Below are 24,675 nucleotides of genomic sequence, written 5' to 3'. Positions count from 1 at the left end.
AGGAGACCTCTGGTGGTGCTGTGGAGGTGCTTACCGGTATTGGTACATGCCATGTCTATGCAAGAGTTAATATCTAGTTCATCCATTGTCATGCCAGAACATTGGCAACGTCAATCGACGCAATATATGTAATTGGTGTTCCTTGTGAGATTACAGATGAGTACAAACTAGTAGAAGTAGTAGCAGGATTTGATCCTCGATCTATTGGTGGTGTACAGCTAACAAAAACTTCGAATCAACTACATCCATTACAAAATATAAAAATTTGACACAGTGGGTTTGACTCTGAATCGCTTATGGCAGGGGTGTCCAAATGTTTTTCAAAGTGGGCGAGATTTGCTCAGGTCAAAATGTGTGGGGGCTAACCAATCCGCCTGACATTCTTTCAACCATCCATCCATTATCTATAGCCGCTTATCGTCACAAGGGTCACAGCCTTCCTCGTGCCTTTCCCAGCTGATTATGGACACCCTGAATTGGTTGCCAGCCAATTGCAGGGCACAGAGAAACAATCAACTATTTACACACCCAATCACACCTAAGGACAAATAAGTATGTCCAATACACCTGCCACGCATGTTTTTGGTGCGTGGGAGTGCCCAGAGAAACTACGCGGGCTCGGTGAGAACATCACACTGGAAGATCAGAGCTGGCTGGATTCAAACTCGGGTCCCTTAACTGTGAGGCGAACGTGCTAACCAGTTCACCACCGTGCCACCTTATTCTTTGAACCAAAAACATTAAATGCAAATTAACTATTTGTATGTAGTTGTTTTTTTTTATTGTAAATGGCATACTTTTTGGAACATTTGCATTTTCAAGTTTTTACTTTTTTACTCAAGTCACAAACCATCAAAATAAAATTTGAAGACCACAACAAAAGAAGGTTTGACACTTCTGGTTTAGAGCAAAGTGTTTGGGGAGAGAAAAAAAATACTGCGGGCCATCGACATGTTGTTACACCACTGCTTAAAGGCTTTTTGTGCATCTCAAAGATGACTGCACATGTTTGCTTGGCAGTTACTGTGGTAACATATGAAAACTTCGAAGCAAATTTGAAGCATCTCCCTTCTTTTTCAGTTCATTTTCATAGCAAATACGGACTTTAAAATTAATTAGAATTTATCTGACCACTTCATAACATTCTGGAGAACATTCAATTGCCATCATGAGAAATGAGGCAGCAGATTTTGAAATATAAAAATAATAAATGTTTGACCACGACTGTACATTATGACATTTTAAAAATTGTGCAAAGGACTTTAAAGGACGTTTCACCAAACTCCTGCAACATGGGCCTACACCTTTGTAATATAAAGCTTTCTATTGTTCGAGTGTGACATCCTAACATAACCAGTAGATCTTTGTATTTCCTGTGTGCAGACGGCAGTTGTGAAAACGCACGCCTCTGACTGGACAGGGCGGGGTGATGTTTAGGTTCCGGTGTGAATTGTTCGAGTGTGACATCCTAACACAGCCAGTAGATCTTTGTATTTCCTGTGTGCAGACGGCAGTTGTGAAAACGCACGCTTCTGACTGGACAGGGCGGGGTGATGTTTAGGTTCCGGTGTGATGGCCGCCATGAAATGGGAAGCGTACAGGATGTTTATCCGTAATGTTTTTATTTTAACACGGAGAGCGCAATGACAGCGTTTGAAGTAGCGGAGCAATAGCGTGTCGGGAGAGAGAAGCGTTTATCTGCGGCACCTATCGGAGAATACAATGAGGACGCTATTCGCATTTATTTGTCTGTTTCTTGTTACCGGCGAAGCGGAGCGGGCGTGGGCTACTGCGAATCAGACCATCAACTGCAGCAAACCTTCTGTATTGACGGTGGATAGCAGGAGGTATATCACCATTGGGGATGGTTCGTCACAGGAATTCGAGTTCCCTGAAAACACCAAGGGTGTGATTGTAATCTCCAGCCAATACCGGAACCCAGCAGCCAGCAGGAAAGGATGGAGGGAGACCGTCAGAGTGCGCTCCTTAGATCCAGAGGTCCTCTCCATCCTGAATGTGACAGATAGTGGCCATGCGGGACCAGCAAGGAGTTACATAATCAGCATCAGCTCTGGCTTCCCAGGTAGGGCCCAGCTTGAGATCCAGCTGCTGGACTTGAGTCAGGACTCTGTGCCCTTTCTGATCGAGGAGAGGACGGATTACTGCATCGTGGTGGCTCCCGGCAACAATGACCCAGCCACGCATCTTATCCGGTCGGCTGGACTATCTCATTTCTCAGAGAATCCTGTTCTGTTTGCTCTGCTTCCCCTCATTTTTGTCAACAAGTGTGCCTTTGGCTGCAAGGTGGAAGTGGAGGTATTGAAGACTCTTCTGAAGAGCCCTGTTCCTCTCTTCCTCGGGGTTCTGGCTCAGTTTGTGGTGATGCCCTTGTATGCCTACAGCATGTCTCGGCTGGCCCTGCTGCCTAAAGCTCTCTCGTTAGGACTGGTGATCACATGCTCCGCTCCAGGTGGTGGAGGCGGCTACCTTTACAGTCTGCTGCTCGGAGGAGATGTCACCCTGGCTATCTCCATGACCCTGGTGTCCACAGTGGTGGCGGCAGCAGCCATGCCACTGTCTTCAGCTCTTTATGGACATCTGCTGGGGGTGCATGCGGCCCTACATGTGCCCTTCATGAAAATACTTGGCACCCTCCTCTTCATTGCCATCCCCATTTCTCTCGGAATGCTGATCAAGCTGCGCCTGCCTGCCCTTACCCGCGTCTTGCTCGGACTCATAAGGCCCTTCAGTTTTGTGCTAATTGTCGGCGGCATCTTTATGGCCTACCAAATGGGTGCCTCCATACTGGCTAACGTCAGGCCTCCCATTGTGGCTGTCGGTGTGACGGTGCCGTTGCTCGGCTTGTTCGTCGGAGTGGTCCTGGGTAAGTTGGCAGGCCTTGCGTCACCGCAAAGAAAGACTGTGAGCATCGAAGTGGGTGTCCAGAACAGCTTGCTGGCCCTTGCTGTCATGCAGTTGTCTTTCCGCCGGATGGAGGCTGACTTTGCGTCACAAGCTCCTTTTATTGTGGCCCTTAGCAGCACCTCAGAGATGCTTCTTGCTGTTCTCGCATACTACACCCAACACTGGCTGTGTGAGTCCGCTGTCCCTAGAAGTGACACCTGATTATTGCTGCAATTTTTGGATAATGGAACCTTGGGGGGGGTGATTAACGGGACACTTGGCTAACTTTTTGTAGATCGTCATTTTCATAGTTTTTTGTGAAAACCAACAGCCTTATTAAACTCTTCAGAGCTCTGTTTGTCTCATTTCTATATACAGTATATTGTACAGTGACCTTGGTGTAATAATTCCCTGGAAAGACTCCGACAATATATTTTTCTATTAAATTACTTAAAAAAAAAATTTTTTTTACATCAAACCAATTAATTTGCATAATGGTTACAACAGCTCAATGTGTCTTAGTCAGGGAGGACTGTGAACAAGGATGTGGCTTTTGTATGTTTCAAATTGTTTTGTTTTATTTAAATATCTGCTATCGATTGGTGGATCTGTGTGTATATATATATATATATATATATATATATATATATATATATATATATATATATATATATATGTGTGTGTGTATATATATATATATATATATATATATATATATATATGTATATATATATATATATATATATATATATGTATATATGTGTATATATGTGTATATATATATATATATATATATATATATATATATATATATATGTGTGTGTATATATATATATATATATATATGTATATATGTGTGTATATATGTGTATATATATATATATATATATATATATATATATATATATATATATATATATATATATATATATATATATATATATATATATATATAATGTAATTTTTAACTATCCACGTATTTTGTTCTAGTGTCTATGCCGTACTTGGCGATGATCTGCGCATGCGCGACACGTCGCTCAACTCCGTGTAAGATCGGCCTTTCAGACTATCTTACACATTCATTGTGGTCTGGTGTGATTATTGAGGTCCGCCCGACGGAGAAGTCGAGTCTGTTGGAAAGCGATACAAACAAAACCCTTCTGAAATACAAGCGTTTTATTATCATTATTATTTTTTTTAGGTCTCTTTTTATTTTCGAATGGAGGTCGCAGGTGAGGAAGAACCGGGGCCGATAAGCCTTAAATCGATGAAGAACAAAGGTTTCACAGTGCCCAACGATGACAGAGTAAGGACGAGAGGAAGACAAAAGCGAGGACTCTTATAAAAGTGACATTTCACATATATTGAATAAGATCATTTCCCTCATGTCTAGGATGTCCAAACTTGGTCCTGCATGTTTCTTTCAACGACACACGTGATTCAAATGTTCGGGATCATTGTCAGATTTCTGCTGAGCTTGCTAATGAGCTGATAATTTGAATCAAATGTGTCGGGCAAAGAAATCTTGTTAACATGCAGGACACCGGTCCTCGAGCACCCAGTTTATGTGCTCGGAAAATCAACGTGTCAAAATTTTGTAGTTTGTAGTGTCATTTGTAAGGTAATAGTGTACTTAAAACGCCGTACCTTCGTTACAGTTCACCTGGTGCCCAGGTTAACTAGCTCCCGATAGCAGATGTGTTGGTGTGTCCTGACTGCCGATTCGTCACAACACATGATAATTGTCTAACTGCCGAACTATTCTTTAATAAACACGTGAAACAAAGCGGCTCCCTTTCAACTCCTGATTGTCTGCAAGAAATTATCAACATAGTAAAAAAGTTAATCTGGTGCTTAGTTTGTAAACGCCTTTGCTAACTCCCCCTAGGAAGCAGTCTGACAGGGTCGCGCTTTTATTCACTACATTTTCAATTCATACCTTACGCCACCCCTGACTCTTACGCTGATTGCGCTGAATTCAATGATGACCTATATTTATTTATTATTATTACTATTGAATGTCTAAGGCACCGTTTCATGTTTTAAGCGATATTCTCAACCCTACATCTTTTCTGCTAAGTGGACGCGTCGACTAGGACAAGTGTGCATGTACATTCAGGAACTGTTAGTATACTTGTGTAATGTATGTAAGTATATACGTATACACTGCTGTACCTACACAACAGTTCCTATCTTTGCAGTTGTTGATTAATGGATTGACGTAAATAATATAAATGCCAGTGTTTTTTCCCCACATCTTTTTGCATGTATGAATACATGTAGGGGTCATGTGCCATCGCTTGTGCACCTGTGTAGCTTTAGAGGTATTACTTTTGCACAATGTAAACTGTCATCAAGTAGCGTAGTGGTTAAGGAGGGTGCAGTGTTTCCTCTCTGTCAAGGGCTCAAGTCCCTCTCTCGTTTTAGTTTTTTACTCTGTTCACAATTCTTGCAAACAATCAAGAATCAAAAAGAAGACACCACTTTGTTTCACATGTTTGGTGGTATTCATGTTGCGTGGTGTTTGTGTGTGAATTGATGTGATGTTATTGACAGTTAAGCAGTTCAAAACCGTTTCAGGCTCAAATTAAGTTTTTTTTTCAGCCTTCTTAAAAAATGCCTCAATCAATATTAATGAAGAATACCTAGGGGACTCTTATATCATTGCAAATTTGCAATGCCTACCTGGAGAGGGTCAATTTCCATGCGGCTTGTAGGAAATATGTAGTCAGGAAGCAAACATGTCAACAATCAACCCACATCTGGAATCAGGAGCCAGTTGAACTCTAACACCGTGTTTGTGTTGGAAATGAATTCATTTTTCTATTCAGTGCTCACTCATCCAACGGCATTCCTGACTTCAAATGTGTTTTTTTGTTTCAATCGATAATATTTTCTGACTGTAATATCACTTCAGTTCAGCACCTCTTTTTCAGTTTGGGAGGTGCAGAAGTGTTCGAGGCTTTGAAAAGCTCAACCGAATCGGGGAAGGAACCTATGGCATTGTTTGTAAGTTATTTACATATTTTGGAAGGAAGATGCAGTTCTTATTCAAACCTTCTCCAAAAAAATAAAAAAAATCCTTTAGACCGTGCCCGTGACACCAAATCTGATGAAATTGTAGCACTGAAGAAGGTTCGGATGGATAAAGAAAAAGATGGTAATTCAATGGCCGTGTTGCCTTGTTTTTCAACACCAAACTTTTATTTGTAATTTGCGCAGTGTTTGTGTTTTAAAACTCAATGGACCTTTGTGTGTCGGTGTGTGTGTGTGCGTTTATGGATTTGTGTCAGGAATTCCTATCAGCAGTCTCAGAGAAATCACCCTGTTGCTACGGCTCCGACATCCCAACATAGTGGAGCTGAAGGAGGTTGTTGTAGGCAGTCACCTTGAAAGGTCAGCATTGTAAAACTTAAAACATAAAACATTAATTATGTGAAGCCTCAGAATCTGTGATAAATGATACTCTTACCTGAATTGTAAACTCTAATCTTAACACCATAATTCATTTATTCCCATAGAAAAAAAAAGTAGAAATTATTGTCTCCAGAGGTAATTTTGCACAGCACTAGTTTAATTGTACCTCAGGTAGTGAGATGAATAGTATGTATGGTTTATAAAGAAAAAAATGTATCTAGGCACATTTTTGTTTTTTCTTGCTGTACTAAAGCAAACTTCAAATAGCTCAGAAAACTAGATGTTGAGACGACAAGGGATTGAAACATCTTTCATCAGCATTGACTGGAAAATTGTGAGAATTAAAACAGGGTCTTAAACTCGGCAGGCTCTGCTCAGAAAAGACCAATTACAAAGCGAGGCTGCTTTCACAGCCAATTCTATTGGGGGAGAAGTGATCACTAAATCAGCCAAGCCATTTATAGATAATGATTTTATCAAAACCTATAGGCTTAAAATTTGTGACACAGTTTGCCCAAAAGGCAACAAGAAACTCTGTTGCTGAACATGTAGGCTACCTGTGCAGAAGTATAATTATTGCTTCATTCATCCAATAGGATTTTATAGTAATATATTTCTTATGCTTTCAGTAAGTTCAATTACGATCATACGATCATCTTTTTTAATTTTATTTTAAACAAACATTTGATCATTCCAGTCCTCGATGTAGTTTGTGTTTTGTTTTGTTTGGTGTGGCCCCCTGAACTAAGGTATCCTCATGCAGAGGTTGACGATCGCTGAGCCACGAACCGGTGCCGGGAGATCAAAGGCCAATTTGCTTTGACTACGAGAAGTGATAAGGCCCAGAGTTGGGCATTCCATCGCCAAAGCGTTTCAGGATTTTCGGCTTGTGCTTTATTAAACTTGAAGTGAATGTCTGTCTGTCGATTGGGGTCAGAATATATATATATATATATATAATATTTTTTTTCTTTTTTTTTAACGAGGCTTCATTCCATGAAGCATTTGCGAAACCTGCAGAAAAGCTCCTTGAAGGAGGGTGTTCCGCCTGCAACTTGTAGCTTTATCAATGGATTGCACAGCTCTAATAAAGTACATCAGCTTACTAGCCAATTCAAATATATATATATATATATATATATATATATATATATATATATATATAAATTAAAAAAATTGCTATGGGTTGATACCTGTGCATTGTGATACAACAAATGACTATGCGGAAACTTCTTTTGTTTGAATCAAACATTCAAACTACTGTTAATGATTCGGACGTTAGGTATGGATGCGTCTTTTTGACAGTGATCATACTCAGTAGTTCTTTAGTTACTGTTGTGTCAAGCCTTCCACCCTCTGTCGCTTTTGTGCCAACTCCATAGTCTTGTTTTTGTTAACGTTTGATTTCGCAATGCCTAGCTGCTAAGCAGCAAAAAGAGTAACTCAGACCAGCCAGGATTGACTTTTCTCTGCCATGGCACAGGGAAAAAAGCTTGGTGAACGAACTCATGCGTTGCCGATAGCACTAATTCATTGCTCAAGCATCCCTGCCTGCTTTTTATTCATTCAGCAAAGCATTGCACATTACAAGACATAACAAAAAGAGCCAGTCGGGCACCACCAACAGCTGGGCCAAGGTCCCAGCTCACACTTTCCTGCGTCAACAGCTTTATCTAAGGACTGGGGCGAGATGAACTAGGACTGCATAGATGGATAGCAATGCACACTATTCTAGACAAGAAATAAGCACATAAAGACAACAACCTAATATATGATTCCCTTCACAAATGGCTAGAATCGTATCTTTTTTAACGTTAACAAAAAATCTATTTAAATCAACTTTCAGTAAATGTTAACATTAATTAATGTGGTTGTTTTCTTCTTTATCAGAGAGTAGTAAGGACAATCCTTAATTAAACTTGAAACATTTTAACCTACTGAACCGTTTGATGATGGAAAAAAAAAGAATAATATTACATGTAAAGTGATCTGGAACACTAACTGGAAGCTGGAATATTAACACCGATATCCTAAATATTTTAACCTGAAGAAAAAGGTATCAAACATTGTGCTGAATTTTTTTTTTCAAAATCACATTAATTATTAATGTGTGAAAAAGTTTAGGACTGCCTGGTGCCACAGATGTGCAATTACACTTCACAGCACAAAAGCAAAGCCCATTTCCCTATGGTGGCTAATCAACAGAAGATTTTATATCTGTACAATTTTTGTGACTATAAGAGCATTATTCATCAATTTTCAAATGGGACTTTTTTTTTTAATATCATAGCATCAAGTAACACTTCTTTGAAATGTTTTTTTTTCTGGTTTTAGTCTGTTTTTGGTGATGAGCTACTGTGAGCAGGACTTGGCCAGTTTGCTGGAGAACATTCAAACGCCATTCTCTGAAGCTCAGGTAAGACAAAACCTAATACTTGATTTATTTATTTTTTTTAAGAAGTCACATTGACTCAGGCTAGCTTGTACAACCTTATTCAGGGATGAGAATTTTCCGTCAGTCGGCAAATTTTCAACTTTTCAGACCAAACAAATCTGTTTGGCCCTAAGCATCACGTTGGAGAACATGATAGATTTGCGTGTCTAAATGAATAAATACGCTGATTTTTGATGACATTGCCACTTCTGGAAGACGATGAGAGGAAATCAAGTCATGACACTTAGCATGCCCCCTGTGTGATTTCGAATCTTACAAGATGGTTCTCAAAATGTGACTTCAAAAACACTAAAGTTTTTTTTTTTTTTTTTTTCTGGTGCAGTACAGGGTGCATTAAAGGAAACATTCGCCAATAATAGGACTAGGGATGCGGTATCGCTAGCGCTTGTAGCGTTGGCTCAACAAACTACCAAGCTTTGATAATTAGATGGCAATTGCTGCTTTTTTTTTTTAAACCTGCTTGGCATGGATAGAAAGATATATTTGTCTTAAAAATTGCTTACCAGGTACGGGGCATGGTAACCTGCGAAGAACAAGTTACAACAAGAAGCTTGTTAATGTATTTACTTATTCAGTCATTAATACGAAACATGGTACACATTTATTAATGGACCAAATATTCAATCAATCAATCAATCAAATTTTATTTGTATAGCCCTAAATCGCCGAAGTCTCAAAGAGCTTCACAGATGAAAAGAGGTCATTTCGAGACTTCTTTCGAAAAAAGAAGTCATACAGAGACATCTTTTCGGTGTAAGCTACAAAACAGCATCCCCTGTCAAAGCTCTCAGAAGGGGAAGGAAAAACTCATTAACCCCAATTAGGGGAAAATCAGAACCCTCCAGAAGGCACCACAGGTGGGAGGAGCCTCCTTCCAGGCCCACAGGTGGAAGTGGATGCTGCATTTACCAAATACAGACAAATAGATACACATTACAAACAAGTACAGGTAAACAATATAGACTACAGAAAACATATTGTGCTCTATAGTGCAATGATGACTTGACAGCAGGCAAAGCCATTGGGCAGGAACCTTTCCACAGTCCAACCAAGTGGACCGCAGACGGTCGATCTCTTAACCCGCGATGGTCGATCAGCATAGGGCCAAATGGGGGCGGTCAAGTCAACCTTCACCATCTAGATAGCCCCTTCTCTGAGACGCAAGAAGGGGGCAGGGAAAAAAAAAGAAGAAAGCTGCAGACAGGCCCAATTAACTAAATGCTTTTGAGTATAAATGTGTTTTTAGTCCTGATTTAAAGATTTCTACTGAGGTGGCTGCGCGAACTTCCATAGGTAGGGCATTCCATAGTACTGGCGCGCGAGTGAAAAATGCCCTTGATCCCACGGACTTTTTGTTAGCCCGTGGGGTCGATAGCAAACCAGCATTTAGTGACCGAAGTTGTCGGGACGGAACATATTGTGATGCTAAGTCGACAAGATAGGAAGAAGATAAACCGTGTAAAATGTTTGTAAAATTTTTTAAAAATGTGTAAAAAAAAAAAAAAAAGGGAATTAACGACACCTTAAAATCACATCTCGTGTATTGGAAGCCAATGCAGGTCAGCTAGAATCGGAGCAATGTGATCGAACTTTCTTGTCCCTGTCAATAGTCTCGCTACTGCATTCTGTACAAACTGCAGGCTTTTGGCGCAGGGCATGGGAAGCCCGGAAAACAAAATGTTACAATAGTCTAGACGTGACGTAACAAATTCATGAATTATTGTTTCAGCATCGCTTGGAGAAAGAATAGGGCAAATTTTAGCGATGTTGCGAAGGTGAAAAAACGCCGTTCTTGTCATGTTATTAATATGTGTCCGAAAAGAGAGAGTTGAGTCAAATATCACGCCGAGATTTTTTGCAAAATTACTTTCGGAAATAGTACAGTTATCCCGGTTCAACGTGGTATTCTTAATCAAGTGCTGATGATGAGCAGGGCCAGTAATTAACATCTCTGTTTTACTAGGGTTAAGAAGCAGAAAATTTCAAGTCATCCATTTAATCTCAGCAAGGCAGGCCTCCAGCTTACTGCACTTCCACAGATCTATTATTTCTAAAGGCATGTACAGTTGGGTATCATCAGCATTGCAAAAGAAACTAATAACATGTTTGTATAATATCGCCAAGAGGAATCATGTAGATGTTGAACAGTTAGGGACCAAGTACTGATTCCTGCGGGACACCACATGAGATGGAGAAAAATTCAGAGATCATTGTAATAAGAGACACTATGTGTCCTTCCCAGGATGTAAGATCTGAACCAAGAAAATGCTGATCCTGAGATACCAACACATGATACAAGACATTTTATAAGAATATGATGATCAATAGTGTCAAATGCGGCACTAAGGTCAAGCAATATTAATATTGATGAGATGTTGGAATCCATGGCTAAGAGAAGATCATTTGTCACTTTTACAAGGGCTGTCTCAGTTGAGTGGTTGGCCCTAAAACCTGACTGAAGGAATTCAAATCTATTATCTGTCATTAAATCGCTAAATTGTTGTGCTACAACTTTCTCAAGAATGTTGTCAATAAACAGAAGATGCGACACTGGTCTATAGTCAGAGAGATTTTCAGTATCTAGGTGAGGTTTCTTAAGTAATGGTTGAATGACGGCCGTCTTAAAAGCTTCAGGTACAATGCCAGAGGAGAGTGACAGATTGATAATATTCAAGACAGATGACCTTAACACCGGGAATAAGTCTTTAACGAGTTTGCCTGGAAGCGGGTCGAGCATGCAGGACGTCGGCTTTGCTGCATGAACCAGGTGTGTAAGACACTCCAGGGACACTAAATCAAACTGGGACAGGGTAACGAGACTTTGATGAACCTGATTGTCCGAACTAGCATCAGCAATCACAGCCGAGGGGGTAAGTGGCGCTACCTTTTTTATTTCGTCCCTTATTAGCTGAATCCGCTGAGTAAAGAATCGCATGAAATCGTGTGCTGAATGGAGGGAACTATGATTAATCTGCTACTGTTGTGTTAGCTGTGCTACCGTATCAAATAAATATTTTGGGTTGTTTTTATTAAGACCAATCATTTTGAAAAAGTAATTTGTTTTTGCTAACCTGACGGAAAACCTCGAATTTAGATGTTCGCCATTTATGCCCAAGTTGTCTACTTAACCATTTAAACTTACGCGTTTCTTTTGTAAACCACGGAGTGTGCCGCTTTGGACAAGTTTTAAGTTTCAACGGCGCTATAGAGTTTAGGGAATTTAAAAGAACCGTATTAAAATCGTTTGTGAGCTTATCGACTGAACCAATGAAAGACGGAAAGGCAGCTGTTGCGAAAGGCAGTAGTTCAGAAAGTGCAGCAGTGGTTGATGAGTTAATATCACTGCTCTTAAAGCCTTGGTTGTGGTCAATAAGACCACACTGAGCTAGGACTTTAAATGTTATCAGATAGTGATCAGACATACAGTTAGTATACAGCAAATTTGTGACATTTGAGGCAGTTAGGCCACGGGTTAACACTAAATCTTAGATATTACCATTCCGTTGTGTTGCTGTTTCTATTATTTGTTTAAAACCAAATGCATCGATTATTGCTTGAAATGCTACAGTAAGTGGCTCCAATTGGGAGTTCATATGAACATCAAAGTCACCCATAATTAATATATTATCTGCATAAGTTAGTAAATCAGCCATAAGTTCAGGGAATTCATTTAAGAATCCAGAGTATGGACCGGGAGGACGGTAAATAACTACCACATAGAATGGTAGTGAGGAGCTTGATCGCATAATGAGACCCTCAAATGTCTTGAAGGTGTGATTAGTGCTCGTGCTAAGTTTAAGATCAGATTCTGAAATTAGGGCGACACCTCGCCCTTTTTTACAAGGACGGGCAACGTGTGAGCCCACAAAGTTTGGGGGTGAGGCCTTATCTAATGATAAAAATTCATTTGGTTTTAACCAGGTTTAGTCGTGACCAAGCACTTTAAAATTGTGATCTGTAATAAGATCATTTACAAAAAGGGCTTTTGAGGAGAGTGACCTGATATTTATGAAGCCGAATTTAAACTGGGAAATTTTTCCTGAACTATTCTGAGTCTTCTTGTTAGTAGTACTAATACTAACTAGAGCTGCAAGCAGCTATAAAGGGCCCTCGCAGACCTGTGCACGTTGGGGTATGAACAGGACGGGGTATGAACAAGGACTATGAATGATGAAAAATTAGTTGTAGATGACTTCAGTGCAGGACTCTTATCAAATTTCTAAAATTTAGAGGTGGGATAATGTGGGTTGAGTTATTGCAGCTTTTATTGTTACATTTGTGTGACTTTACACTGTCGTATAGGCCACGCCCATTATCGAAAAATCTTACTATTTGGTGGAGGGCATTAGGCGTGGTCAATGGCTTTTCAGACATTTTATAAGGAGTATAACTTTAAGGGGCTCAGCATAGTACATAAAAACGTTAAGGAATTGCTATTTTTTTTGCTGCCACTAGGTGGCGCTCGAACTGTGATAAAAAATAGGATTGTAGGTGTGTTTCACATTGGACTCCCTTCCCATATACGAAGTTTCGCAAATATCAGATCATCTAGGTCCAATTACAGCAACTTTTACTGTTTTGGCTAGAAATCGGACTTTGAGTTGGCATACAGGCTTTTATTGAAAACTCATAAAAGTTGAGAACCTTCATTTTCCACTGTGTCATAGCTTTTCTGACCATTTGTTAGTTCATGTAGTCAAACAGACATTGCACGGTACATGAGAGTGTAAAAAATTAGATTTTTGTCCGCCACTAGGTGGCGCTGTAAATGATTTGGAAGTTTATCACATAGCTGTATTAGGGCATGACTTTTAAACTCCCTGCAAGAGTTTCACATGATTTGAAGCTGAAACAGCTGAGTTATTGAGGTTTTAGTTCTTCTTGGCGAAGGAAATATTCAAAACAATTTGAAGATCCGCCCACATCTTACAAGTCATGGGATCTTCACAATTTTTGGCAGATTTGTGCCGCTCTATCTGCTTATAGTCCATGCCAACGTAGAAATTAATCGGGTGAACCGTTTAAGAGAAAAAGGCACTAGATTTAGACCGGCTAATGTCTAAGAATGGGGCAAAATTGAACATAAAAAAAAAATCATAAAAATTATTCTGTACATCCTAGCACATCACTCCTATTGACTTTTTTGTAGGTCTTGCAGTCCTTCATTTGCCTACAAAGTTTAATAGCTGTAGGTCAAACCAAACAGGAATGACTTCAATCTTTCGACTAATGACGTTTTTTGCAGCCACTAGGTGGCGCTAGCTTTAAACTAGAATATATGTTTGTCGATGTCTTCAGGAATAGATTTTCATCCAATGTGTGAAATTGTGAGAAGATCAGATCATCTGGGTCAAATTACAGCAACTTTTACTGGACAGATAAAGCTTCGGAATGAAAATGGTCATAGAGGCCACGCCCATTATCAAAACTGCGTAAAATTTGGTGGAGGTCAGCAGGGCTATCTAGAGGCTTTTCAGACTTAATTTCAGCGATATTACTTCAAAGGGCTCAGCTAAACACATAAAAACGTTTAAAAAATGCTATATTTTTGGCTGCCACTAGGTGGCGCTCGCACTATAACAAAAAATACATTGATAGGTGTATTCCGCATTGGAAACCCATCAAATATGTAATGTTTGGAAAAGATAAGACCATCTGGGTCCAAATACAGCAACTTTGTTCGTTTTCGCGAGAAATCAGACTGACATTTTTGTTTGCCACTAGGTGGCCTTATAAGCAATTTAAGATTTTTTTAAACACATGTGTGCACATGTGCTTGAGTCTTCATGTGTCTGTGAAGTTTCAGATTTTTCCACATTCAAAAATTCATAACTCTCTTTCTGTACATCTGAGCATATAGCTCGCACTGACTTTTTTGTAGGGCTCCAGGTCCTACATAAGGCTACAAAATTTTGTAGCTCTAGGTCAAACGAGCCGGGAATGAGAGGCTATTTTCCACTCATAAGGCCATTTTGGGGCCAATTACAGCCACTTTTTTCGTTTTGGGGAGTCATCTGACTTTGAAGTGGCGTGCAGACCACGGCCATTATCGAAAAGTCATAAAATTTTAAAATCTTAATATTCCATGTCTTAATGATATTCTGACCAATTTTCACTTGTTTTACTCAAACAGACTGAGCACAATACATGAAAGTGTAAAAAATGACATTTTAATCAACCACTAGGCGGCGCTAGTAGGTATTTAAAAAATCTTTTTTCTAAGGTGTTAAAAACATAAGTTTCCATGTGTCTATGAAGTTTTAGATTTTTTTAAGCAAGTATATTAAAGTTATTAAGGTTTATGTCACTCTTGGCGAATGAAAAATTGAACACAAAATTTGAAGCAACGCCCCTATCATGTCAGCGGATCTGCACCAAATTTTGCCCCGTCGTGCCCCTATGTCTAAATATATACCACAGCAAATTTGAAGGCAATTGAGTAAAGCGTTTAGGAGAAACAAGGAGCAGTTTGGGACCTGCAAACATGCAAAAATGGGCCAAAAATGCACATTTAAAAATTCATAACTCTTTTTCTGTACATCTGAGCACATGGCTCACGCTGACTTTTTTGTAGGTCTCTAGGTCCTACATATGCCTAAAAATTTTCGTAGCTCTAGGTCCAACGGGCCGGGACCAGGTGCACTTTTTCGACCTTAGGTGGCGCTGCAGAGCCATTTTTTTTGCATTGTTTTGGGAAACACAAAAATATCCAATTTTTCACCGGGCCCGACAAATGTGCAAATTTTGGTGACTTTTCGTGCATGTTTAGGCTCTCAAAATTGGAAAAGCGCTGCACAGTAAATAATAATAATAACTAGAGCTGCAAGCAGCTATAAAGGGCTCTCGCAGACCTGTGCACGTTGGGGTACGAACAGGTCGGGGTATGAACAAGGACTATGAACGATGAAAAAGTAGTTGTAGATGACTTCAGTGCAGAACTCTTACCAAATATGTAAAATTTAGACAAGGCGGGACCATGTGGGAGGAGTAACTGCAGCTTTTTTTTTCCAATTTTGTGACTTTCAATTTGAGTTGGCATAGAGGCCACGCTCTTTATTGAAAAGTCATAAAAGTTGAGAACCTTAATGTTCCAATGTGTCATAGCTTTTCAGACCATTTTTGAGTTCATTTAGTCAAACAGGCATAAAACAGTACATAAAAGTATAAAAAATGAGATTTTTGTCCGCCACTGGGTGGCGCTGTAAATGATTTGAAAGTTTATCACATAGCTGTATTATTGCATGACTTTTAAAGTCCCAGGAAAGTTTCAGATGGTTTGAAGCCGTCATAGCTGAGTTATTAAGATTTTTGTCACTCTTGGCGAAGGAAATATTAAACATAACTTGAAGCTCCGCCCCCATCTTTTATGTCAAGAGATTTTCACGATATTTGGACTATGTGTGCCCCTCAGTTGGATAATGATTCATGCCAAAGTTGAAGGTAATGGGGTGAATCGTTTAAGAGAAAAAGGCACTAGTTTGAGACTAGCTAATGTCTAAGAATGGGACAAAACTGCACATTAAAAAAAATTATAACAATTTTTCTGTACATCCTAGCACATCACTTCTATTGACTTTTTTGTAGGTCTTGCAGTCCTTCATTTGCCTACAAAGTTTAATAGCTGTCAAACCAAACATGATTGACTGCATTCTTTCGACGAATGAAATTTTTTGCAGCCACTAGGTGGCGTTAGCTTTAAACTGGAATATATTTTTGTCGATATGTTCAGGAGAATATTTTCATCCAATGTGTGAAATTGTGAGAAGATCAGATCATCTGGGTCAAATTACAGCAACTTTTACTGGACAGATAAAGTTTCGGAATGAAAATGGTCGTAGAGGCCAAGCCCATTATCGAAACTTTGTAAAATTTGGTGGAGGTCAGCAAGGCTGTCTAGAGGCTTTTCAGACTTAATTTCAGCGATATTACTTCAAAGGGCTCAGCTAAACACATAAAAACGTTTAAGAAATGCTATTTTTTTGGCTGCCACTAGGTGGCGCTCGCACTATAACAAAAAATACGTTGATAGGTGTATTACGCATTGGAAACCCATCAAATATATGAAGTTTAGACAAGATAAGACCATCTGGGACCAAACACAGCAACTTTGTTCGTTTTGGCGAGACATCAGACTGACATTTTTGTTTACCACTAGATGGCCTTATAAGCAATTGAAGATTTTTTTAAACACTTGTGTTAAGGGCTTGAGTCTCCATGTGTCTGTGAAGTTTATGATTTTTCTAAGCTTGTAAAGCTGAGTTATAAAGGTTTGTTTCACATGTGGCAAAGTAATCATCAAAGGCATAATATAAAGCCCCGCCCCCAACATATTTGATGGCGGATCATCACAAAAATTTGAACAATTGTGCCTCACAGTCAGATAAAACATCACAGCAAATTTGAAGTCGATCGGGTCAAGCGTTTGGGAGAAAAAAGGAGCAGTTCGGGACCTGCAAATGAGCAAAAACGGACCAAAAGTGCACATTCAAAAATTCATAACTCTCTTTCTGTACATCTGAGCATATGGCTCGCGCTGACTTTTTTGTAGGGCTCGAGGTCCTACATAAGGCTACAAATTTTTGTAGCTCTAGGTCAAACGGGCCAGGAATGAGAGGCTATTTTCCACTCATAAGGCCATTTTCGGGCCAATTACAGCCACTTTTTTCGTTTTGGCGAGTCATCTGACTTTGAGGTGGCGTGCAGACTCTGGCCATTATCGAAAAGTCGTAAAATTTTAAAACCTTAATATTCCATGTCTTATTGATATTCTGACCAAATATCATTTGTTTTACTCAAACAGACTGAGCACAATACATGAAAGTGTAAAAAATGACATTTTAATCAACCACTAGGCGGCGCTAGTAGGTATTTAAAAAAACTTTTTTTAAAGGTGTTAAAGACATAAGTTTCCATGTGTCTATGAAGTTTTAGATTTTTTTAAGCTAGTACATCAAAGTTATTAAGGTTTTTGTCCCTCTTGGCGAAGGAAAAATTGAACACATAATTTGAAGCCACGCCCCTGTCATATATGTCAGCGGATCTGCACCAAATTTCGCCCACTTGTGCCCCTATGTGTGAATATTGACCACAGCAAAGTTGAAGGCGATTGAGTAAAGCGTTTAGGAGAAACAAAGAGCAGTTTGGGACCTGCAAACGTGCAAAAATGGGCCAAAAATGCACATTCAAAAATTCATAACTCTTTTTCTGTACATCTGAGCACATGGCTCGTGCTGACTTTTTTGTAGGTCTCTAGGTCCTACATATGCCTAAAAATTTTCGTAGCTCTAGGTGAAACGGGCCGGGACCAGGTGCACTTTTTCAACCTTAGGTGGCGCTGCAGAGCCATTTTTTTTGCATTGTTTTGGGAAACACAAAATTATCCAATTTTTCACCGGGCCCGACAAATGTGCAAATTTTGGTGACTTTTCGTGCATGTTTAGGCCCTCAAAATTGGAAAAGCGCTGCACAGTAAATAATAATAATAACTAGAGCTGCAAGCAGCTATAAAGGGCCCTCGCAGACCTGTGCACGTTGGGGTATGAACAGGTCGGGGTATGAACAAGGACTATGAACAATGAAATAGTAGTTGTAGATGACTTCAGTGCAGGACTCTTACCAAATATGTAAAATTTAGACAAGGTGGGACAATGTGGGTGGAGTTACTGCAGCTTTTATTGTTCCAATTTTGTGACTTTCAATGCCATATAGGCCACACCCACTGTCGAAACATCGCACTGATTTGTGGAGGGCATAAGGCATGGCCACTGGCTTTTCAGAAAACATTTAAGGGATATCACTTCAAGGGGCTCAGCAGAGTACATAAAAACATTAAGGATTTGCTATATTTTTTGCTGCCACTAGGTGGCGCTCGTACTATGATAAAAAATAGGCTTGTAGGTGTGTTTCACATTGGACTCCCATCCCATATATGAAGTTTTGCAAACATCAGATCATCTAGGTCCAATTACAGCAACTTTCACCGTTTTGGGGAGACATCAGACTTTGAGTTTGCATAGAGGCCACGCCCTTTAATGAAAAGTCATAAAAGTTGAGAACCTTAATGTTCCAATGTGTCATAGCTTTTCTGACCATTTTTTAGTTCATTTAGTCAAACAGGCATTTCACAGTACATAAAAGTATAAAAAATGAGATTTTTGTCCGCCACTGGGTGGCGCTGTAAATGATTTGAAAGTTTATCACATAGCTGTATTATTGCATGACTTTTAAAGTCCCAGGAAAGTTTCAGATGGTTTGAAGCTGTCATAGCTGAGTTATTAAGATTTTTGTCACTCTTGGCGAAGGAAGTATTAAACATAATTTGAAGCTCCGCCCCCATCTTTTCTGTCAAGAGATCTTCACGATATTTGGACTATGTGTGCCCCTCAGTTGGATAATGATTCATGCCAAAGTTGAAGGTAATGGGGTGAATCGTTTAAGAGAAAAAGGCACTCGTTTGAGACCAGCTAATGTCTAAGAATGGGACAAAACTGCACATTAAAAAAATTCGTAACAATTTTTCTGTACATCCTAGCACATCACTTCTATTGACTTTTTTGTAGGTCTTGCAGTTCTTCATTTGCCTACAAAGTTTCATAGCTGTAGGTCAAACCAAACAGGATTGACTGTAATCTTTCGACTAATGACATTTTTTGCAGCCACTAGGTGGCGCTAGCTTTAAACTGGAATATATTTTTGTCGATATGTTCAGGAGAATATTTTCATCCAATGTGTGAAATTGTGAGAAGATCAGATCATCTGGGTCAAATTAGAGCAACTTTTACTGGACAGATAAAGCTTCGGAATGAAAATGGTCGTAGAGGCCACGCCCATTATCGAAACTTCGTAAAATTTGGTGGAGGTCAGCAGGGCTGTCTAGAGGCTTTTCAGACCTAATTTCAGCGATATTACATCAAAGGGCTCAGCTAAACACATAAAAACGTTTAAAAAATGCTCTATTTTTGGCTGCCACTAGGTGGCGCTCGCACTATAACAAAAAATACGTTGATAGGTGTATTCCGCATTGAAAACCCATCAAATATATGAAGTTTAGAAAAGATAAGACCATCTGGGACCAAACACAGCAACTTTGTTCGTTTTGGCGAGACATCAGACTGACATTTTTGTTTCCCACTAGATGGCCTTATAAGCAATTGAAGATTTTTTTAAACACTTGTGTTAAGGGCTTAAGTCTTCATGTGTATGTGAAGTTTCAGATTTTTCTAAGCTTGTAAAGCTGAGTTATAAAGGTTTGTTTCACATGTGGCAAAGTAATCATCAAAGGCATAATATGAAGCCCCGCCCCCAACATATTTGTTGGCAGATCATCCCGAAAATTTGAACAATTGTGCCTCACAGTCAGATCAAACATCACAGCAAATTTGAAGTCGATCGGGTCAAGCGTTTGGGAGAAAAAAGGAGCAGTTCGGGACCTGCAAATGAGCAAAAACGGGCTAAAGGTGCACCTTCAAAAATTCATAACTCTCTTTCTGTACATCTGAGCACATGGCTCGCGCTGACTTTTTTGTAGAGGTCGAGGTCCTACATAAGGCTACAAATTTTTGGAGCTCTAGGTCAAACGGGCCGGGAGTGAGAGGCTATTTTCCACTCATAAGGCCATTTTGGGGCCAATTACAGCCACTTTTTTCATTTTGGCGAGTCATCTGACTTTGAGGTGGCGTGCAGACTACGCCCATTATCGAAATGTCGTAAAATTTTGAAACCTTAATATTCCATGTCTTAATGATATTCTGACCAAGTTTCATTTGTTTTACTCAAACAGACTGAGCACAATACATGAAAGTGTAAAAAATAACATTTTAATCAACCACTAGGCGGCGCTAGTAGGTATTTAAAAAAACTTTTTTCAAACGTGTTAAAGACATAAGTTTCCATGTATCTATGAAGTTTTAGATTTTTTTAAGCTAGTACAACAAAGTTATTAAGGTTTATGTCACTCTTGGCGAAGGAAAAATTGAACACATAATTTGAAGCCACGCCCCTATCATATATGTCAGCGGATCTGCACCAAATTTTGCCCACTTGTGCCCCTATGTGTGAATATGGACCACAGCAAATTTGAAGGTGATTGAGTAAAGCGTTTAGGAGAAACAAGGAGCAGTTTGGGACCTGCAAACGTGCAAAAATGGGCCAAAAATGCACATTCAAAAATTCATAACTCTTTTTCTGTACATCTGAGCACATGGCTCGCGCTGACTTTTTTGTAGGTCTCTAGGTCCTACATATGCCTAAAAATTTTCGTAGCTCTAGGTCAAACGGGCCGGGACCAGGTGCACTTTTTCAACCTTAGGTGGCGCTGCAGAGCCATTTTTTTTGCATTGTTTTGGGAAACACGAAAATATCCAATTTTTCACCGGGCCCGACAAATGTGCAAATTTTGGTGACTTTTCGTGCATGTTTAGGCCCTCAAAAATGGAAAAGCGCTGCACAGTAAATAATAATAATAATAATAATAATAATAATAATAATAATCTGGAGAAAAACAAGAGGGCTCTCGCAGCGGTAGCTGCTCGGGCCCTAATAATAATAATAATAATAACTAGAGCTGCAAGCAGCTATAAAGGGCCCTCGCAGACCTGTGCACGTTGGGGTATGAACAGGTCGGGGTATGAACAAGGACTATGAACGATGAAAAAGTAGTTGTAGATCACTTCAGTGCAGGACTCTTACCAAATATGTCAAATTTAGACAAGGTGGGACAATGTGGGTGGAGTTACTGCAGCTTTTATTGTTCCAATTTTGTGACTTTCATTTGTGGGGGGCATAAGGCATGGCCACTGACTTTTCAGAAAACATTTAAGGGATATCACTTTAAGGGGCTCAGCAGAGTACATAAAAACAGTAAGGATTTGCTATATATTTTGCTGCCATTAGGTGGCGCTCGTACTATGATAAAAAATAGGCTTGTAGGTGTGTTTCACATTGGACTTCGATCCCATATATTAAGTTTTGCAAACATCAGATCATCTAGGTCCAATTACAGCAACTTTTACCGTTTTGGCGAGACATCAGACTTTGAGTTTGCATAGAGGCCACGCCCTTTAATGAAAAGTCATAAAAGTTGAGAACCTTAATGTTCCAATGTGTCATAGCTTTTCTGACCATTTTTGAGTTCATTTAGTCAAACAGGCATTTCACAGTACATAAAAGTATAAAAAATGAGATTTTTGACCGCCACTGGGTGGCGCTGTAAATGATTTGAAAGTTTATCACATAGCTGTATTATTGCATGACTTTTAAAGGCCCAGGAACGTTTCAGATGGTTTGAAGCTGTCATAGCTGAGTTATTAAGATTTTTGTCACTCTTGGCGAAGGAAGTATTAAACATAATTTGAAGCTCCGCCCCCATCTTTTCTGTCAAGAGATCTTCACCATATTTGGACTATGTGTGCCCCTTAGTTGGATAATGATTCATGCCAAAGTTGAAGGTAATGGGGTGAATCATTTAAGAGAAAAAGGTACTAGTTTGAGACCAGCTAAATTCTAACAATGGGACAAAACTGCACATTAAAAAAATTCATAACAATTTTTCTGTACATCCTAGCAGATCTTTTCTATTGACTTTTTTGTAGGTCTTACAGTCCTTCATTTGCCTACAAAGTTTCAAAGATGTAGGTCAAGCCAAACAGGATTGACTGTAATCTTTTGAATAATGACATTTTTTGCAGCCACTAGGTGGCGCTAGCTTTAAACTGGAATATTTTTTTGTCGATATGTTCAGGAGAATATTTTCATCCAATGTGTGAAATTGTGAGAAGATCAGATCATCTGGGTCAAATTACAGCAACTTTTACTGGACAGATAAAGTTTTGGAATGAAAATGGTCGTAGAGGCCACGCCCATTATCGAAACTTCGTAAAATTTGGTGGAGGTCAGCAAGGCTGTCTAGAGGCTTTTCAGACTTAATTTCAGTGATATTACTTCAAAGGGCTCAGCTAAACACATAAAAACGTTTAAAAAATGCTATATTTTTGGCTGCCACTAGGTGGCGCTCGCACTATAGCAAAAAATACGTTGATAGGTGTATTCCGCATTGGAAATCCATCAAATATGTAATGTTTAGAAAAGATAAGACCATCTGGGACCAAACACAGCAACTTTGTTCGTTTTGGCGAGACATCAGACTGACATTTTTTTTTGCCACTAGATGGCCTAATTTAGTGACTTTCAATGCCATATAGGCCACACCCACTGTCGAAACATTGTACTGATTTGTGGGGGGCATAAGGCATGGCCACTGGCTTTTCAGAAAACATTTAAGGGATATCACTTCAAGGGGCTCAGCAGAGTACATAAAAACATTAAGGATTTGCTATATTTTTTTGCTGCCACTAGGTGGCGCTCGTACTATGATAAAAAATAGGCTTGTAGGTGTGTTTCACATTGGACTCCCATCCCATATATGAAGTTTTGCAAACATCAGATCATCTAGGTCCAATTACAGCAACTTTTACCGTTTTGGTGAGAAATCGGACTTTGAGCTGGCATACAGGCCACGCCTTTTATTGAAAAATCATAAAAGTTGAGAACCTTCATTCTCCACTGTGTCATAGCTTTTCTGACCATTTTTTAGTTCATGTAGTCAAACAGACATTGCACAGTACATGAGAGTGTAAAAAATTAGATTTATGTCCGCCACTAGGTGGCGCTGTAAATGATTTGGATGTTTATCACATAGCTGTATTAGGGCATGACTTTTAAACTCCCTGCAAGTGTTTCACTTGATTTGAAGCTGAAACAGCTGAGTTATTAAGGTTTTTGTCACTCTTGGCGAAGGAAATATTCAAAACAATTTGAAGCTCCCCCCACATCTTACAAGTCATGGGATCTTCACAATTTTTGGGAGATTTGTGCCGCTATATCTGCTAATAGTCCATGCCAACGTAGAAGTTAATCGGGTGAACCGTTTAAGAGAAAAAGGGACTAGATTTAGACCGGCTAATGTCTAAGAATGGGGCAAAATTGCACATAAGAAAAATCATAAAAATTATTCTGTACATCTTAGCACATCACTCCTATTGATTTTATTTGTAGGTCTTACGATCCTACATATGCCTAAAAACTTTTATAGTGTTAGGTCAAACTAAACAGGAATGACTCCAATCTTTCGACTAATGACATTTTTTGCAGCCACTAGGTGGCGCTAGCTTTAAACTGGAATATATGTTTGTCGATGTCTTCAGGAATAGATTTTCATCCAATGTGTGAAATTGTGAGAAGATCAGATCATCTGGGTCAAATTACAGCAGCTTTTACTGGTCCGTTAAATTTTCGGAATGAAAATGGACGTAAAGGCCACGCCCATTATCGAAATTTCGTAAAATTTGGTGGAGGTCAGCAGGGCTGTCTAGAGGCTTGTCACACTTAATTTCAGCGATATTACTTCAAAGGGCTCAGCTAAACAGATAAAAATGTTTCAAAAATGCTATATTTTTGGCTGCCACTAGGTGGCGCTCGCACTATAGCAAAAAATACGTTGATAGGTGTATTCCGCATTGGAAATCCATCAAATATGTAATGTTTAGAAAAGATAAGACCATCTGGGACCAAACACAGCAACTTTGTTCGTTTTGGCGAGACATCAGACTGACATTTTTGTTTGCCACTAGATGGCCTCACAAGCAATTGAAGATTTGTTTAAACACTTGTGTTAAGGGCTTGAGTCTCCATGTGTCTGTGAAGTTTCAGATTTTTCTAAGCTTGTAAAGCTGAGTTATAAAGGTTTGTTTCACATGTGGCAAAGTAATCATCAAAGGCATAATATAAAGCCCCGCCGCCAACATGTTTGATGGCGGATCGTCACAAAAATTTGAACAATTGTGCCTCACAGTCAGTTAAAACATCACAGCAAATGTGAAGTCGATCGGGTCAAGCGTTTGGGA

At 39.4% G+C, this 24,675-nt stretch overlaps 2 protein-coding genes across 3 annotated transcripts in view; both read left to right on the top strand.

Annotated features, from left to right (window-relative positions):
- The first annotated feature begins 1,504 nt into the window (after nt 1–1,504).
- On the top strand, nt 1,505–3,258 carry slc10a3 (solute carrier family 10 member 3). The gene has a single exon (XM_088417299.1). It carries the CDS (start codon nt 1,723–1,725, stop codon nt 3,124–3,126), a length of 1,404 nt encoding a protein of 467 aa, XP_088273425.1. The 5' UTR covers nt 1,505–1,722; the 3' UTR covers nt 3,127–3,258.
- Nucleotides 3,259–3,909: 651 nt separating this feature from the next.
- The window catches only part of cdk10 (cyclin dependent kinase 10), an 89,862-nt gene continuing 69,096 nt past the window's right edge, over nt 3,910–24,675 (top strand). Inside the window, exons 1-5 of one of the 2 annotated variants that reach the window (XM_088417693.1) lie at nt 3,910–4,136; nt 5,841–5,913; nt 5,993–6,064; nt 6,198–6,300; nt 8,656–8,737. In XM_088417693.1, coding sequence (XP_088273819.1) covers nt 3,915–4,136; nt 5,841–5,913; nt 5,993–6,064; nt 6,198–6,300; nt 8,656–8,737 — 552 coding nt within the window. In that variant the 5' untranslated portion in view covers nt 3,910–3,914. Of the gene's footprint in view, nt 4,211–5,840; nt 5,914–5,992; nt 6,065–6,197; nt 6,301–8,655; nt 8,738–24,675 lie in introns of both variants that reach the window. The other variant, XM_088417695.1, reaches the window with a different exon arrangement.

This window comes from Hippichthys cyanospilos, chromosome 6 (genome assembly GCF_059441005.1).
Source record: "Hippichthys cyanospilos isolate Australia breed blue-spotted pipefish chromosome 6, RoL_Hcya_1.0, whole genome shotgun sequence".
Lineage (NCBI taxonomy): Eukaryota > Metazoa > Chordata > Actinopteri > Syngnathiformes > Syngnathidae > Hippichthys > Hippichthys cyanospilos.
This window is presented reverse-complemented; position numbering and strand designations above follow the sequence as displayed.